This window comes from Borostomias antarcticus, assembly GCF_949987555.1.
Source record: "Borostomias antarcticus genome assembly, chromosome: 10".
Lineage (NCBI taxonomy): Eukaryota > Metazoa > Chordata > Actinopteri > Stomiiformes > Stomiidae > Borostomias > Borostomias antarcticus.
In genome coordinates this window covers 6,154,962-6,171,968 of record NC_140243.1, presented here as the reverse complement: position 1 = coordinate 6,171,968, position 17,007 = coordinate 6,154,962, and the positions used below count along the sequence as shown (strand labels likewise).

Sequence of the window (17,007 nt, the reverse complement as noted above, 5' to 3'; positions counted from 1 at the left end):
TGAAGTATGATGAAACAATCTGGCACTGGCAGGTTCAGTGGAATCTATATATAGCCGTCTATTATGCTGTATTGCACCATTTTATTACTATTGTAGCCATGGCTTTTATTACTATTATGTATTATTCTCCTTCACTGTCATTATCTTGTGTTGTTATTATGTTGTTGCTACAAGGTTGGGGAGTCAGAACCCAGGAATTGTACTTCCTTGTACATGTAGGCTACATATGGTGTAACAATAAAGGTATCTGAATCAGAATTTGATGAACAATTAATTTATTTGGACAACAGGACAGGACAATACAAATCCCCAGACAGCTGAATACGAAAGGGCTGCACGACAGCCAATAAGGACTAATAGTGTGCATAGCCTACCATGGCAGGCAGGTAGATAAGCTGTGGATGCTTCATAAAGCTCCAAACATCAAACACCCAGCATACAGAAAATATATCAATTCTACAGCATGCTATTTGTTGTTCATCAATTAAATGTTGCCTATCTATACTTGATAACCCTATACTTTTAGATGTTACTGCGTGTGCATACCTCCTTCGCTTATTATCATTAACAAGCTGACCTGTTTCAATTTGATTTGCACAATCAACATGATTGTTGTAGTATAGCCTGCATTTTCTTCTTGCGCGTGCTTCGCCGCTCTACGCCACCCGTCCACTAGGGGGCGGAAATGGCTTTGCATATCTGCCAATAGATGTGACGTAATCAACAAGCGACAGCAACCTGGATTGTTTGGCCACAAATTGTCGTCTGAAATCGTGGTAGCGGTGAAACTTGTATTATTATACAAAATCAGGTAATGCATTATGTTGTTTTTTTCATTCACTGTGTTCGACACTATTTGTATTATTGAGGGAACGAATCGAAACAATATATTTAATGCTAGCTACGTGACACGTTTTTAACAGAAAGTCTTGGAAATTAATTTGTGTCGCATACTTGCTTTTGTTGTGGTTCCTCTACTTAGAAGGCTTACAGATGTGTTTAAACAAATACAGTAGATAGCGAAAGACGGATAGAATGCATTGACCATGATGTCGGTGCTAATACGCACAAAGTGTACGTGACTATAGCCTCGGTCAGAAAGCTTCAATGATAGACTATCGTTCTCGACTAATTGCAGAACTTCCACGTTTATGCTTCGCAGTGTTTCGTTGGATAGTAGTTAGATATTTAAAGGGAAATACATGCATATAGAAAGCAGAAAGAAAGCATTTGGATAAAAACAGAGCAGATCATATTTACATTCTAGCATCATATTATTCAACGACTGCTACATTATTTTGTCCCACTGTTAACTAACGCAGCTCTCTCTGTGTTTGCATGCAGCGTCCTACTTGGCACATGTGAGAAGACACTGCCACAAAATTAGTTTCTGAGACACACAGGACTGAATGTGTGATGTAGCACGTCCGCATTCCTACAGAAACCCTGTCCCAGACAGCTATCGTTAGCCCTTCCTACCTAGAGAGCTGCTGAAAGATATCTATCACGCCTGAGGTTCGCATCTGCAAGCCATCTACTGACAGCCCACACACACACACACACACACATAACTTGTCGTGGTGGGTAGGTCCATGGTGACGGAGCTCTGAGAGCGAGGAGCTCTGCCCAGGAGGAGCAGAGGGGGGATGGGGTAGGGGCTGAGGACAGAGCCATGGTACACAACGGCTCAGTGCCCCTCACGCCAACACCTCAGACTCCAGCTCCGTTCCCGGAGCAGCAGGGGGCCGTCAACGGGCGCTCCTCTGGGAGGAAGCGGACACCCAAGTCATGTGACTGCTGCGGACCCAATGGTAAAGGCCACGATGAGAAGAACCGGGGTGAGACACCACACCGCAGGGGTAGGGGGAGGGGTCTGTCTGGGAGGGGGAGGGGTAATCCTGGCAGGGGGAGGGGTCACACTGGTAGAGGCGGAGCCCTGGACCTAGGGGAAAACACGCCCAGAAGGAAACTTGATCATCTGCCCTTGAAGAACGTTGTGAAGACCGCAGGGCAGGTGGAGGGGACCGGCGAGGGGTGGGCCGGAGACGCCACGGCGGCGCAAGAGGCGAACCAGTCGCCGACACACCCTGCAGGGGAACAGGGAAGGGACTGTGTGTCGGAGCGGACCGCCGAGCCGGAGCGGCAGGCCGAGGGGGTGTCTGGCCCCGGCGTGTCCGGGCCCTGGCTAGAAGCGGAGGTGGCCGGCTCCGGGGTGAAGCAGCAGGAGAGTGAGCGTTGCGGCTCCGACAGACCTGACTGTGGTATGGAGGTGGAGCAGCCGCCGGCTCAGACAGACGGCACTGCCGCTCTGTCCAACGGTACCACGCCGACACCACCGCCACTGCCTCCTCCTCCTCCGCCGGCACCCCCACCCGCCCCAGACCAGTCCGCACCGCCCGGGACCCCCATGGAGGTGGAACCATCGACTCAGTCCGCCATGCCCCCCGGCCCCATTGTCCTGCGCACCACCCTCCACCCCTATGCTATGTGGGACCACTGTAATTACTGCAAGCCGGGGACATGGGTGCAGGAGGAGGACGAGGCCCCTTCGGCCCAGCCGTCCACGCCCCAGCCCCACCCTGCTGACCACAGCCATGAAGGAATCAGAGAGATCGTCCACGGTAGGAACCCTGGACACACGTTGTCTTTTTACAGGTGCAGTATGCGATTTGGCTCAGAAGCACTTTGTGGTATATTTCTTTTCAAATTCTCATTACATCCCGACAGCAATCGGTAAATAAAGTGCTCTGACACTAAAATGAAATAAATCTGAAATATGTGGAAGTCACAGGACTGTAATTAGTGTGTCCAATCATTTTGAGTTGCCTACTTGAAATGATTGGATGGTGTACCTGTCTGTCAACCTACCTACTACCTGCCTAGCTAGTGTCATTTGTTTTCCCCCAGTCTGGAGGAGTGTCTTTGGAGGGAGGCCTGAAGGGAGGGACATGTTGGTTGCATTTTTCAAAATCTTTTCCAAAATTTTCCTAAGTCTAACAGGAAATCACAAACCGCATACTGCACCTTTAATGTGTTATTAAATTATTGTATGTGCGTGCGTGAGTGAGAGAGTGCAGGTCTGTGTATGTAATGTTAGTAATGCCTGTGTCCCTCCCTCTCTGGATCTCAGAGTTCCTGGAGCACTTCTATATGAAGTATGGAAGCTTCATCCCCCTGAGTGAAAATGATGTTCTTGAGCACCTAAAGAAGACATGCAACTCTGAACTCAACAACAAGTAAGTCCACTCTGGATCTGAACCTTGGCTCCATTCAGCTTCCTGGTCTAAACGTGTGTATGCCGCTAGCTGACCTGATGAGGCTGACCATACAGAATACACTATCTGACATTGAAAAACTGTGTAGTGTCTGTACTGTGTAGTGTCTGTCAGTGACTGTAGAAAACAGTAATATGCTCTTATTCAACTTTGGTGGCTGAATTCTGACAGTGGTGGACTAGATGTATACTCTGGTGTGACTCCTCACTCTCTCTACGGGAGCAGGACGCTGAACATCCATTCGGAGGTGGCGAGGTACAAGGAGGGGTTGGCCTCGGCCCCGATGATGTCGTTCATGGTGACTTATAACAAACACACCCTCACCCTGGAGGACCTGAGCACACTGGACGAACAAAACTGGGTCAACGACCAGGTAGGACATGGCGGGATGAGCCAATGAACGAATAGATGTATTAGATGGATGGATGATAGCATGTTTGTCGTGTGCTTCTGTTCCCAGGTCATTAACATGTATGGAGAACTGATCATGGAAGCAACTCAGCACAAGGTAAAAACAGGTTCCCCGCATCTCCACTTTAAATTTGTATTAGCTTCTACATATCTGTGTGTTTGGGTGCACACCCGCGCGCTGTGCTTACTTTTCCCTTGTTCCCATGGTCACTTGGCTGTCTCTCCTGCAGATTCACTTCTTCAACAGCTTCTTCCACAGACAGCTTGTGGCCAAAGGCTATGAAGGAGTTAAGAGGTGGACTAAAAAGGTGATGTCTCATCGGGTCACCAATCAATTGTGTGTGTATGTGTGCTTCACTGTGTGAACATAGGGTAACGTATATTTGTGTGCGTTCTAGGTTGATCTGTTCTCCAAGAGGCTGCTGTTAATACCGATCCACCTGGAGATCCACTGGTCTCTGATCACGGTGGACATGACCAGCCAGCACATCAACTACTACGACTCGCAGGGCATCGTCTTCAAACACACTGTCGACGTGAGTCTCAACACCCAGGCTTCCAGCTGGAAAACTCTCCGAATGTATCCTTCCTTCCTTGAGATCATCATTGATCAAACATAATGATTGGTTGGTTAAAGCAAGTCTCACTGCAAACAACCATGTATTGTCAGAAGAGTACTGGAAGGAAGGAAGGAAGGAAGGGAGGGAGGGAGGGAGGGAGGGAGGGAGGGAGGGTGCATCCTCAGATTGTGTGTGCTGTACCTGTCCCTGATAAGGGATAATGTATGCAGGGCCGGGCATTGCGCTGTTAAAATGACCAACGCAGAGATAGTGAGGTAATTTAAAGCGCAACGTCTGTCCCCTAGATCATTATCCCGCTTATACACCGGCCTTTCAACAGAAAACAAAATAAATTATATTGCTCATATTAGCTTTGAGTTTGAAAAGTTGATAATTAATGGCTAGAGTTATACCATTTCCATAACAAACAGTAACTTTTGTAGCCCTCCACCCAAATCTAACTTCATGACGTTATCACTCGCCTAGACCAATCCAACTTACAATAAATGTACTTGAGGCTACTGTACAACTGACAGTGACAGTATGACATGGAAAAAATTGGGGGCCAATGAGGTGTCTGGCTATCATAAACAGTTTGTTGGCAATTAGATTTGACAACTGGACATTGATATGTTGCACAGCAAGTATGCAGTATCCTACACTTTGCTCATGGCTAGATAGCAATATCAGGTACAGTATGGCATTACTGTAGTTTTGGTTGCCTTGGGTTGCCATTGTTTGGGTTGCTAGGTCATATCTTGAATTACGGTGAGTTGCTGGGCGTATATACCGGCGTGGTGCAGAAATAATGCATACCTCTCAGCCAATCACAATTGATTATTCACACAAGCCGTTGTATAAGATATAACTTTAATAATCCCCAGGATGGGAAATCTGGGTGTTTACAGCAGTAGAGAAAGACACTGATGTGTGACCTCTGACCTGGGCCCCTCTCTCTGCCCACAGAACATCCTGAGGTACATCCTGTCTGAGGCCAAGGAGAAGAAGCAGGCTGTCTACCAGAAGGGCTGGAAGCTGATAGTGAACAAGGTAGTGTGTGTGTGTGTGTGTGTGTGTGTGTGTGTGTGTGTGTGTGTGTGTGTGTGTGTGTGTGTGTGTGTGTGTGTGTGTGTGTGAGAGAGAGACAGAGAGACATCCCAGTGAAGTAGGTCTATGTAGTCGAGGTTAATTGTAAACCATTAATAACTAACTATATTCAATGAAGGTAGACAGTGGACTGTGCATTGCTATTATTCATGATATAGATTGCAGGTTGTGATTGGCTGTGGGGCGTTGTCATCTCAAGGCATCTGACTGTGATTGGTTGTCTCCTCAGGGTATTCCTCAGCAGAGGAATGACAGTGACTGTGGCGTGTTCGTCCTGGAGGTGAGACAGGCTTTGCTACATCCGTCTCATCTACGATACTTCCTCTTCCTCTCCAAAAGACCTGTCAGCACCACCACTCTGGCAAATCCATTAAAGTCGCACCGAAAGGGAAGTTGGAGAATATCTTGCTTCCGTACTTTGACGTATTTCCGCCTGAAACGGGCTGCAAGGGCGGGACATACGTTTAGATGAATTTCATTGGACCGTTATCGAGCGGGCGGGATATTCAACACTTGAAGCTGCAGAGTAGTTTTGATTGACAGGGTGGATGTCGTGAGATTATTGGCCTAAAATCTAAGGTACCAGGTGTCGTAATTGCACGTGACCTACTGTTTTCCAGGAAGTAAGAAAGTATAAACTTTGATATAAGATTACAACAAAAGTAGAATTTTTTAATTTTTTGGCATACATCGTTGAATAGGTGAACACTATGACCAATTATGTGAACCAAAATGGGACAGAATGCTTTTTTCATTTGTGACTTTAAAGCGATAGTTTGGAATTTTGGACATAGGGCCTCATTTTCGACTTACCAAGTTGTATGATTGATCAAGATCATTTTTTTCCATCTACTTCCATGCTGTTCCTCGTTTTAGCATTTACGTCTTCTTACTGGTAGCACAATGCAATGTTACCGGCTAGCATCCAGCACCAAACTCACTTAAACATTCCACAGTGCACCCAAAGGAAATAAAATACAAGGACAGTGTCTGGGGTTCATTTGAGTGTTTATACCGTTATTTCCTTTGCGGGGACCTGTTTTCCTCTATTTTCTTACCGCTGTCTTGTCTGTGTGTCGGTCAGTACTGCAGGTGTCTGGCGCTGAGGGAGCCTCTGCAGTTCAGCCAGGAGGACATGCCCAGGGTCCGCAAGAGGATCTACAAGGAGCTGTGTGACTGTGGCCTGAGCGCCTGACGGACCCGGGGTCAAGAGGGCCCAGGGCGGGAGCTGGAACACCAGCACTGTCCAATCAGATTGACCCTCACTGTCCCAAGGGGCTCTAGTAATGTCCAATCAGATCGACCCTCTACTGTCTGACCAGACTGGTCCGCGCGGCCGGGGATCTTCTGGACACGAGGTGACTCTGGCCAGTGAGACGGACACAGAAACTATGAACTACTCTTCTTCCGAGGAGCCCCAAGGCTTTCTGATTGGTCACTTTTAACTTGGGTGTTTTTTTGTTGATTTTACCATTCTGAAGCGGAACGCCCCCCCCCCCCCCTCACACACACACTCACCACGACGCCTGCGCTGCTGTCCACGACCCGGAACAGACTTGTGTTTTATAACTTTTTTTCCTCACTTCTGCTACTGAATCGAGAATGGCAGAATGGACATCTTAAATGTATACACGAAACTTGAAGGATCTAGTTTGATATATATATATCTATATATATCCTGCTGTGTCTGCCAGTAGTGTGGTGCAGACAGAGGGGGGCATGTGGAGGACTAGCTGGGTCATTGAATGTAACTGTAGAAACGGTTGCTTACTGATAGACTTCTCTCTGATGGTTTGCTTGTCCAGACGAACTCCAGGATTAGCATCAAAGCTAGCTGTAGATATGAGGCTAGCTGTTGATACGTGGACCAGCATGCAGGGGGAGGTGGGGGACAGTCACTACGGGTTACTGAGCATGGCCTCCTAAACACACACACACACACTTTCTGCTACTGTTTGAACAACCAGATTCATATTTTATTATTGAAATTATTATTAACGGAGGCTATCTTGACTGGCTGGCAGTGCATGTAGAAGACATTGTTAGTACACACTGTATTTCACGTTATTGATAGAATACAAGGTTTTAACACCTAGATTAGGCTGGTCCCTGTGTGATTGGCCGGCCAGTTGGCATGGTCAATATTGCACGTACCCATCTGGGACCAGGATTATTCCTGGTATAATATGATGCGTTGATCGTCACAGCAGCATTCTCTTTTGAGTATATTGGTTCGACTTGTGTTCACAAATTCTGTCTGGTTTTGATTATGTTGTTCAATTTGTTTGAATTCTCAATAGCAAGCTAGCCGTGTTATCAGGGCTAATTCCGTGTTTGAGCCTGAGTCCATTCTTCAGGTACAGTAATTTAGTTCTGACAGTTAATATATTGTAGATGGTGCAACTGTCCCAATATTAGTTCACTTGTATGTTTTTAGTATATTTAAGTTCTATTTTAGGACACAAGCTCAGTGCTCACCCAGGCTATCTTCCATGCAGTTCTAAATCTTAAACAGTTGAATTTGTAGATCCCCTCCCACACACACACCCCAAAGCGGCTAGCTGTTTTAGAGGCTTCCACACCAATCGGCTTGGTGTGTTCGTTCTACTAGACTGATTGCCGACAGGCCTCTGGGAACAGTGACAGGACACCCAGACCACAACCCCACAGGAGGGAGTGAGACGTGTGCTACCTGATGGCCTTATGTTTTTATATTTTTTATTACATAAAGCAGTACTACTGTGACTATGGCATGGAGCCAGTGTAATGGGAACTGGAGTGGTAATGGCAACTTAAGTGGGCCTGTCAATGTTGACTGCTTAAGCTAACTGTAGAATACGTGTATGTATGGTCATCTTATGGATTTTGTAAAGTTACTTGAAGTATAACAATAAACCTGACATTGACATGTCCTGTTCTTTGACCCCATCACGAGTAAGAGGAAACAGATCATTTGTATATATAAAAAAGTATGTTTATTAGTAAACAAACCATACTCCATTTGGGTGAAATTGAGTGGATGACAACACCTGTCCCTCAGTCTGATGAAGCTAGCTCACTACAGATACAGCATTTCTACAGTAGCAGGTGTCAACCAGCACAGAGCTCCAACAGGAGAAAAATATATATATACAGGACAGAAAACACTAAAATAAAAATTAAAAAAATGCATCACTACTCCCTCAGGCTGTGGTAGAGATGATGAGCTTCTACCACCAACTATGGTTCAACTAATAACTCACACTATCGAGATACTACTTTCCCGTAACCTCCCCTGGCAGGGTCGTAGTCTTGTCTGTATTCATCCCTGACCTGGGGAGAGAAATACAGAACAGTCAACTAGGGGGACAGTTTGACCCGAGCACAGCTCAGGAGCCAAATCTCTGGACTACTGTACATAACACACGCAATGAAAGATTCTCTCCACTGAAGATACATGTTCGTAGGGGTGCTCCAAAGAATCGATTCTTGAAAGGATCGTGATTCTTAATGTCACGATTCCTGAATCGATTCCCAACTCACAAGAATCAATTCTTTTTTTTCTCCTCTCTCTCCTGAGCACTTTAACTTGAGAAATATTTGAATGTTTTATTTAAGTTCAGCAAACTAACTGTGAATTGAGAAATACTTGAAATTGAAGATAAATACTTTCCTTGTTTTATTCAAGTTCAGCATGGTCACTGACTGAATTGAGAAATACTGGAAGTTTAAGGTTCATGACTGTTATACTTGACACAATGTCAAGTTCAGCATGCCATTAATAAATGTGACTTTTTTTGTCTTAGACTTGCCTTCGTGTGCTATTGCAATATAAAACTACATAATATTATACCCTTTATTCTGCTATATTCCACTTTCTTAGCACATATCGGACTGGAGTAGATCCTAAAATCCGTCTTTGTAGAAAATCCATTGAGAATCGATTCTGGAATCGGATCGTGACCCCAGGAATCGGATCGTGGCTTAGTGGAATCAGAGCACCCCTACATGTTCGTCTGAGATTAGGCTCGGCCTAACTATCCCTTGGGTCTATGACAGGGTGGCACAGTTCACTTAAAGACTGTGCTGTCTCCTCAAGAAGACGACAGTAATATCGGGAAGATACGATTGTTTTATTCCCTCAGTGTGTTACCCAGGGCATGTTCCAGGTCACCTACAGTACACTGCAGAGTTTTGTGTCCCAGCTACCAATCACATGCCGATCACACACCATGAGAACATGCCCCTCCCCTGTGTCTGGACTCACCTGACCACCTGACTTGCCGCGGCCGTATTGCCGGCCCTCTTTGAAACCAGCGTCCCAGTCTGTTCGGATGATGCGGTCGTCCAGTCGCGTGCCGTTGATGAACCTCATGGCGTGCTCAGAGTCGCCCCGTGAGTAGTACCTAGAGTACGGCCTCGTTAAGGTCTAGGTTCAGATTGAATGCTGGATCAGAGAGATTAAGAGAGCAGACCTGCTGGGACACATTATCATATGATAATCCTCTCAAACACATTGAACCTGTCTAGTTTCAGCCGGTCCTGAGTGCTATATGTGGGAATAGCCTACACTTAAGTGGAGCTATTAATATGTATGTATGTAGGATAAAGCTTATACTTTAGGGGATCTATTCAATTTAAAGGCAGTTCAGTTGGCAAGGTCAATCACATCTTACAAGGAGTCGAGTTTGATCTCACTGCTTGAACTCTAGCAGACCCACACTAAGCAGCTCTGACCAGCTGTCCCAACGAAGCCCTAAACTGGGACACACCGTCTACTAGTTATACTTTGTCCCAGTGGGGCTAGTCCCAAACCCATGAGTGAAGGATACTCGACGAAGCAGAACCCACAGGCCGTCTTCTTCACCTTGTCCAGGCCGATGATGATCCTCTTGACGTCTCCGCTCTTAGAGAAGAGCTCGTACACCTGCTCCTCGGTGGTGTAGAAGGACAGGTTTCCCACATAGAGCGTGTTACTCTGCTTCAGCAGCTTCTCCTGCTCATATCGATTACCCTGGGGCGAAGAGAAAACTTGGTAACGTTCACAGAAACTGGGATAATAGTGAGAGAAGTCATCAGATGATGTGACCATCAGCTCCGGCTTCTTAAGTGTTCGCCTCTACAATGTCTTCATTTAATAACGCAAAAAACAAAATCCTACTTGTGTGCTGTGCAATATGAATTTTAAAACAAGCACTTAGATATTTCCCTCTTGCCATCTTGATCCAAAATCGAGGTCAACTGGGCCTAATCAGCATTTTTAATACTTGCCAAAGAGAGTGATATAATGTTAATTGGATGGAGGTTAATTGTTTAATTGTATCATGCCTGCCTTTTACGGAAGCGTCTTCATTCGTTATGTTTTTCCACTCATTTAGTCAGTCAGGGTTTTCCTTTGTCTCACGCCTGTTCTCTGTATATCAGAGTAGAGAGTTAGCTTTAACTAACGAGCCTCCTAACGTGAACCTCGGTACCTCGCCTAGCGAAGTCACTCAACGCTAATTTCACTTATTACGACATAATTATGGCGCAATACCGCACGATGTAATTTATCTATACAGCATACAGCATTTTGGGATGTATAAATGCATATATGTGTGTCGGAAGATATAATACTGTTAGAACATCGCATTAACGTACAGAGCTGGGAATGCATGCCATTACCGTTTGTTAACAAATGACTAAACAATGACTTGCTATGCTCGTAATTCTATCATTTAACTTACATGAAAATGCTGGTCTCTGTATTGGCTTATGTCAACGTACGAGTCGCTATGAAGTGCATTCAATTTAATCGACATTTTGACTGTTGCCGAACAGAAACGTGGTGGTTACTCTTAGCTAGCTGGCTAACAACAAGCAGCAGGCAGCTCTTGCTGCCGAGCAGTGAGAACCTCAACTCATATCCGGTAGCGTTCTTGCCAGGGATTTCAAAATAAGGGTCACGCAAAACTTATGGTGATTTGACCTAGAGCGCTGCAATACTATGGCAAGCCGTTTTAACATTTATTAAGTAGACTGATATTCGTTGCTGATATCTGCAACATAATTTTGACTAGGCAAAACTCTAATTTTAGATATCTGCAACGTCATTTCGCCTAGTAGATTCAAACTACTTTTGCCATTCACGACAAGTGATTGGACAAACTAGACACTATACTGCTATTATTGGGATCATAATTCATGCACAACAACTTGCCTATTTACCTTCATAAGCAATTAGGAAGTTATTGACATAATGGCCTACTAGTTGTAGATATGATCATGTGAAATAAATAAGGCGTCAATATGTGCTTTATAATGGATAATAAACAGCTAATGTGCAAATGCATGTAATAAGCACTGCAGCAGCTAGTTAGTGTTAATAAGTGTTACAGTAAGGGCCAACAACATTATATTACACTCAACCTAATATAATAAGGTACATACAGTAGCCTACATAATTATAATAAAGTCAATGTTCCATTGTTTTCAAATAACTTGATAGACCATTGAACAGATTTCTGGTAATTCTTTAGAAAATACTGTACAATTATGAAAAAGAGAAGCTTCTGATCTGTGATTGAAATATTTTATTAATGACTGTTTTCAGTTATTGCATTGTCAAAACACTGAGCTCAATTTGTCAAAATACTGAGCTCTTTGACTACAACATGACTAGAATGGACATATCAAATCATTGTGTTAACATGTTAAGCAGGGGACATAAGCGCTCCTTTTTATTTACATTAGGTATCCAAAGAGTCGCTGTCTTGAAAAGAACATGCCGAGCAGCACAATGAGGATCAAAGACGGTTTTGATTCCATTTCACGATGTATTGTTGGCAATAAATTACGCTGACACGTTTCAAGCCTTTGTCAAAGCATGTCTTTGGGTGTAGGGTGCAGCCCAATATAGATGAAATAAGTGACTGATGTTATCTATCACAAGTAAGACAACTCAATCACTCAATCAATCACTCATACAATCAATTGATACAATCAAACTCCAACAATACTGGCATGCATGCAGACTGCACTGTTCACTTAAAAACCTCTTTTGATGAAGACATCGGGAACACATTAGATATGTCTATGTACAGTACAAGTGTTAGAAAGGGGAATACCCCTCTTTACAGTGCAATACTATAGGGATCAGTGCATCAGTAGTACAGTTGTACGTTTGTAACCATAGTGACTGACCTCTCATGGCAGACAGGCCTCAACACTGACTACACTGACCTCCTCCCCCCTGCACCCCTGAGCCCCGAACTCATATCCTGTCATTGTCACAACAACAAGCCAATCTCCTGGAGTGACACAGAGGTGGTCGGAGTCTTTGGAACACTCTGCGGGATCTTGACACACACACTTGGTGGCTGATTCTGAAAAGAAAAATTAGAATTACAGGGTCAAGTCACACACACACACACACAACCACAGACAAGTAAGGTAGTCAAACACAGTGAGGTCTAAAATAGGATACTCCACTCGATACATAACTACAGTACACAGGGTCCCATTCTGGCCCTCCTTTTGTGCTATACAGTATTGGTTTACCTTGAGCATGTGGGAACCTTTTCTGGGGCCCAGGCCACAGACATACTGGACCAGACTCTGGGTGTAGGGGTGGGATATGGCTTGGTTCACATCCATACCCACCTCATTGACCTGGTTGATGAACTTGCAGTAAAGAGCATTCAGCAGGTCCTCCTTCACCAGGTAGTCCTGCAGGAAGGCATAGTACTGACAGCTTCGTAAAAGGCTCAGTTGATAGAGGCTACAGAGAACCAACCAGTGTGTTCATGCTACAGCTCAATAAAAGGACATCCTTTAGCCGGGTCAAACAAAAACATCTCATTACTGAACTGTGATGTTGTAGCTTATGTCTTATACAATTATCTTAAACAAGTTATGAATGTACAAACAAAAAAAAGTCTATCCAAAGTCTGTACCTCTCTAAATCACCTGTGTCGAGTGGGCGTATTCCCCATCAGGCATTCATGATACAACAATTAATGACCACTATTATGTTAATATTTACCTGTAAATGGGTCACTGATGCTGGTGAAGCTTTGTGGTTCACTTTGTGGTGGCAATAGAATTATTCCTGGTCGGCTCCAATACAACAATACGAACATGAGTGAATTATTTGTCACAAATGCAATGCCCATATCCCGCCACTAGAGGCGCGATACCAACTTTCTGCCTGACCAATGTGTCGTTACTCTGGTATTGAAGCGTTCTAGTGTCATGCCAATGTTGTTCTATTAATACATCCATGATGTCAACAGAGAAATGCAGGTCAACATTCAATGGAGGGAGGGAGTGATAACCGGACAAACACTATCGTAGGTGCGCTGGCTTACAGCCACACAAAAATATGATTACGGAGACAAATAACTTAAATAATCAACGAAAACTATTTATTATTTACATCAATCAGGTTAAATTAGTGAGGCTGATTGAACTACAAATTGTGCCCCCTCAATATGTCCTATCCATCAACTGGGGGTAAAAAATACTGCTGTTCCGAGACTCATCTGTTTATTGCGATGTATATGATTCACACACACTAGAAATTTGCCTAGGGTTAAGGTATACGCAATTGTAGACAATAGAGGAAAGGGTGCAGGACAGGACAGTACAAAGACATGACCGTGCAGAACCATACAAAAAACATTGCAAATACAAAATAGTAAAAACAGTGCAACAAAATGCAGTGCAATGTACAAATTACAATATACTGTTAAAAAATAAAGGGGGAGACACGATTCCAGTGTACGTACTATATACAGAATGGGGTGTGGTGCAGAGTGTAGTGTGGTGGGTGAGCGGTGTTATGTACAGGGAGTGCAGTGTGTGCTGTAAAGCTTGTTTCTGAACATTTAATTAGTGAGGCTGGCTAAACTACAAATATGGGGGTGAAATGGATTCAGGGGGTGAGTAGAACAAGAATATGTACAAATATTGGTATGTTTATCGTCCACACAGGTGTTTCAAGTTCAGAATGAGGTGGCACAATGTGTAGTTTAGCCAGCCAGATTGCATTACCGAGCTTTTCCAGCGGAAAACCAGTTTGTTACTGTTATTACTATTGAGGTTTTTTTTTGTACCATAAACATGACAATTGTATTTATATAATTTTTTTTATATAAGACAATATGCAATTCAAACATATAAACTACAACAGCATGTTCAATTTCAAACTGTGTAAAAACAGAAGCAAACAATGTTCAGACAAATGTACAGAACTGAGCAGAACCTGGTTCATAAGTTTCCCTGGTAATCCTAAAAGAACATTGTAATTCCATTGTCACTGTATATCCATCCATATTACAGGACTTATTCACAGTTCACTCAACGACATGAGTGGATTACAGCATTTGGCATGTAACATTTATTGTTTATGTCATTTATTGTTTACATCAAATATTTATATCAATCCCCCTCAAATATTTTCAAAATTCATATCATTCTATAAAATCTTGGTTACAGTTTTCTGAATCTGCGGGCTCCGGCAAACTTCAATTTAATCCTTCTCAGGAATCGTTGGGCAGTCCAAACAGTTTGACAGTTCCTGCTTCTCGGTTGCTGTCGTATTTCCCATCCTTGTCGTCACAAGCGTACGCCAACAAGGGTCTCTTGGGATGCCAGGCTACAGTGAACGTTGGAGATTCGCACTGAACTTCCCACAACTTTTCTCCTGTCTCGACCTCTGCTATGTCAATGAAGTGATCCTCTGAGGCTGACGCCAGCATCTTCCCATCATGACTGAAACTCAGAGTCCTTACTGGCCACTCCAGCCTGGAGAAACAGCGAACACACACCAGCTCATTCACATCCCACAGACTGACCAGGGCGTCTGCGCTTCCTGTGGCGAAGTACTTCCCTGTGGGGTCAAACTTGATGCATATGCAGTTGGAAGGGTGGGCATTGATCGACTGGATGGGCTTCAACTCTGGATAACTGAGGACGTTGATGCAGCCATTGCCATTAGTCAGAAAGAACATGTCGTTGTCGTTGTTCCAGGAGAGCTCGTTCACTTCAAACTTGAACTGCTCCTCAGCACGGGACCGATGGGTCTTGGCGTCAATGAAGGTGATCATATCGTCCTTGTTCCCTACTGCTATTGTGTGGCCGTCCGGACTCCAGCAGATATTGATGTTCTCACCTTTAGTGTTGACAGTGGCGATGCATTTGGTTGTCCTGACATCCCATATGCGGATGGTCTTGTCCCCTGACGCAGTGACAAAGAGGTCTGGGTTGGTTGGATGCCAACACAGTTGGTCAACACTGTCTCCGTGGCCTCGATAGTTGTTCTCCTTCACCAATCGGTCTTTTTCCAAGACAAATACGCTTGCTGTTTTGTCAAAAGACCCCGACGCCAACCTCCTGCCGTCGCAACTCCATGCGACAGAATGCACTTTTGCGCTATGTGCCGGGAATTCACGACTTTTGTTGTTATTTCTGAAGGTGTTTTGCATCTCTTGATAGTACCGCAGCGCCATTTTGCTCAGCTACTTGGCTTGGAGGAAACGGAAACGCGTATAATGGAGCTGGTCCTGCTTTTACATGAGACCGTCCAGAAACATATTCGCCCACTGGAACTGTAGCGTGAACAACACGGAGGTCTTCATTAGCATGATTCTAGCGGTCACCTGAAGAAACAACGTTCAAACATACAGGTAAATTGTTATTTGAAATATAAACATTCATTCTCCGAGTTATAGGCGAGCATATTAGAATTAGATATAGTAGGGTAACCGAAATTATGCTGCTAGCTAACTATGAATGGTTGAAGCTAGTGAAATCTCTAGCCAGATAGCTAACGGCATTATGTACGTAAACGTCATTGTTTAGCTAGCTAGCTAGCAGCAGGCTGATACCTCCTTGGCTGAGTCGAGAGAACAACGTTTATGGTGTTAGCCATCATGGTGAAATAACATATAATTTCGTGTTACAGGGGGGAAATCACCGTCTGCAAAGATGGCAATCATTCGTATGTTATTCGCTTTACTGAACAACCCCAGAGTTATTGAGAAGCTAGCTGAATCTCGTCCAATTCGACGGGCAGCACAGATCACTGCTTTTGCAATAACCAAAGCCCAGATCGCAGGGAGAGACGCTTCTGCCAAGGTGATGAAGTCAGAAACCCTCCGCCAGGTTCGGGAAGAGACCGGCGGAAGGATTCCCCGAGGTGCGGGCGACATCGGAACGAGGTTCAGGAGAGTGCGGGAGACTTTTGTCAAGGAAATGAGAAAAGGTTTCAGAGACACTACGAGGCAAATAAAGAAATGAATTAACAACAATGTTCTCTAAATAGAATAATGAATTATGATGTTCATCATTTGCTTGCCTTTTTTTGAAGACGTGCCCCCCGCATCTCGCCTTGAAGCCTACTGTAACTGAGATGGCAATCACATGAGGAAACAAATGATGGTGAAGACACTGGTGTGACATTGGCCATTAAATTAAGTCAGTAGTGATGAACAACAAAGACTGTGAAACTGACAACTACTCTGTATGCTGGGCTTTTGATGTCTGGAGTTGTATGAAACATATAGTCTACACCATATCTACCTGCCTGCCATAGTATGCACACTGCATTAGTCCTGATTGGCTGTCATACAGCCCTTTCTCGGTTTCTGATTCAGCTGGCTGGAGATATTGTCCTGTCCTTTTGGCCAAAGAAT

The 17,007-nt window shown here is 44.4% G+C and overlaps 3 protein-coding genes across 3 annotated transcripts; 1 reads left to right on the top strand and 2 right to left on the bottom strand.

The window, feature by feature from the left end:
- Window positions 1-1,823: 1,823 nt before the first annotated feature.
- senp5 (SUMO specific peptidase 5) lies at window positions 1,824-8,230 on the top strand (the record flags this gene model as incomplete). The annotated part of the gene is made up of 10 exons (XM_084443916.1): window positions 1,824-1,838; window positions 1,991-2,621; window positions 3,131-3,236; window positions 3,501-3,648; window positions 3,736-3,783; window positions 3,917-3,994; window positions 4,085-4,222; window positions 5,213-5,296; window positions 5,583-5,633; window positions 6,438-8,230. 10 exons carry the CDS (start codon window positions 1,824-1,826, stop codon window positions 6,546-6,548), a joined length of 1,410 nt encoding a protein of 469 aa, XP_084300042.1. The 3' UTR covers window positions 6,549-8,230.
- A 132-nt stretch (window positions 8,231-8,362) lies between these two features.
- ncbp2 (nuclear cap binding protein subunit 2) lies at window positions 8,363-11,186 on the bottom strand. The gene is made up of 4 exons (XM_084445124.1): window positions 11,059-11,186; window positions 10,165-10,346; window positions 9,600-9,738; window positions 8,363-8,665 (listed from the first exon to the last, which is right to left on the bottom strand). Exons 1-4 carry the CDS (start codon window positions 11,131-11,133, stop codon window positions 8,597-8,599), a joined length of 465 nt encoding a protein of 154 aa, XP_084301250.1. The 5' UTR covers window positions 11,134-11,186; the 3' UTR covers window positions 8,363-8,596.
- Window positions 11,187-13,930: 2,744 nt separating this feature from the next.
- On the bottom strand, window positions 13,931-15,822 carry LOC311314588 (THO complex subunit 3-like; the record flags this gene model as incomplete). Its single annotated transcript, XM_084445012.1, has 1 exon — window positions 13,931-15,822. One exon carries the CDS (start codon window positions 15,820-15,822, stop codon window positions 14,854-14,856), a length of 969 nt encoding a protein of 322 aa, XP_084301138.1. The 3' UTR covers window positions 13,931-14,853.
- Window positions 15,823-17,007: the final 1,185 nt, after the last annotated feature.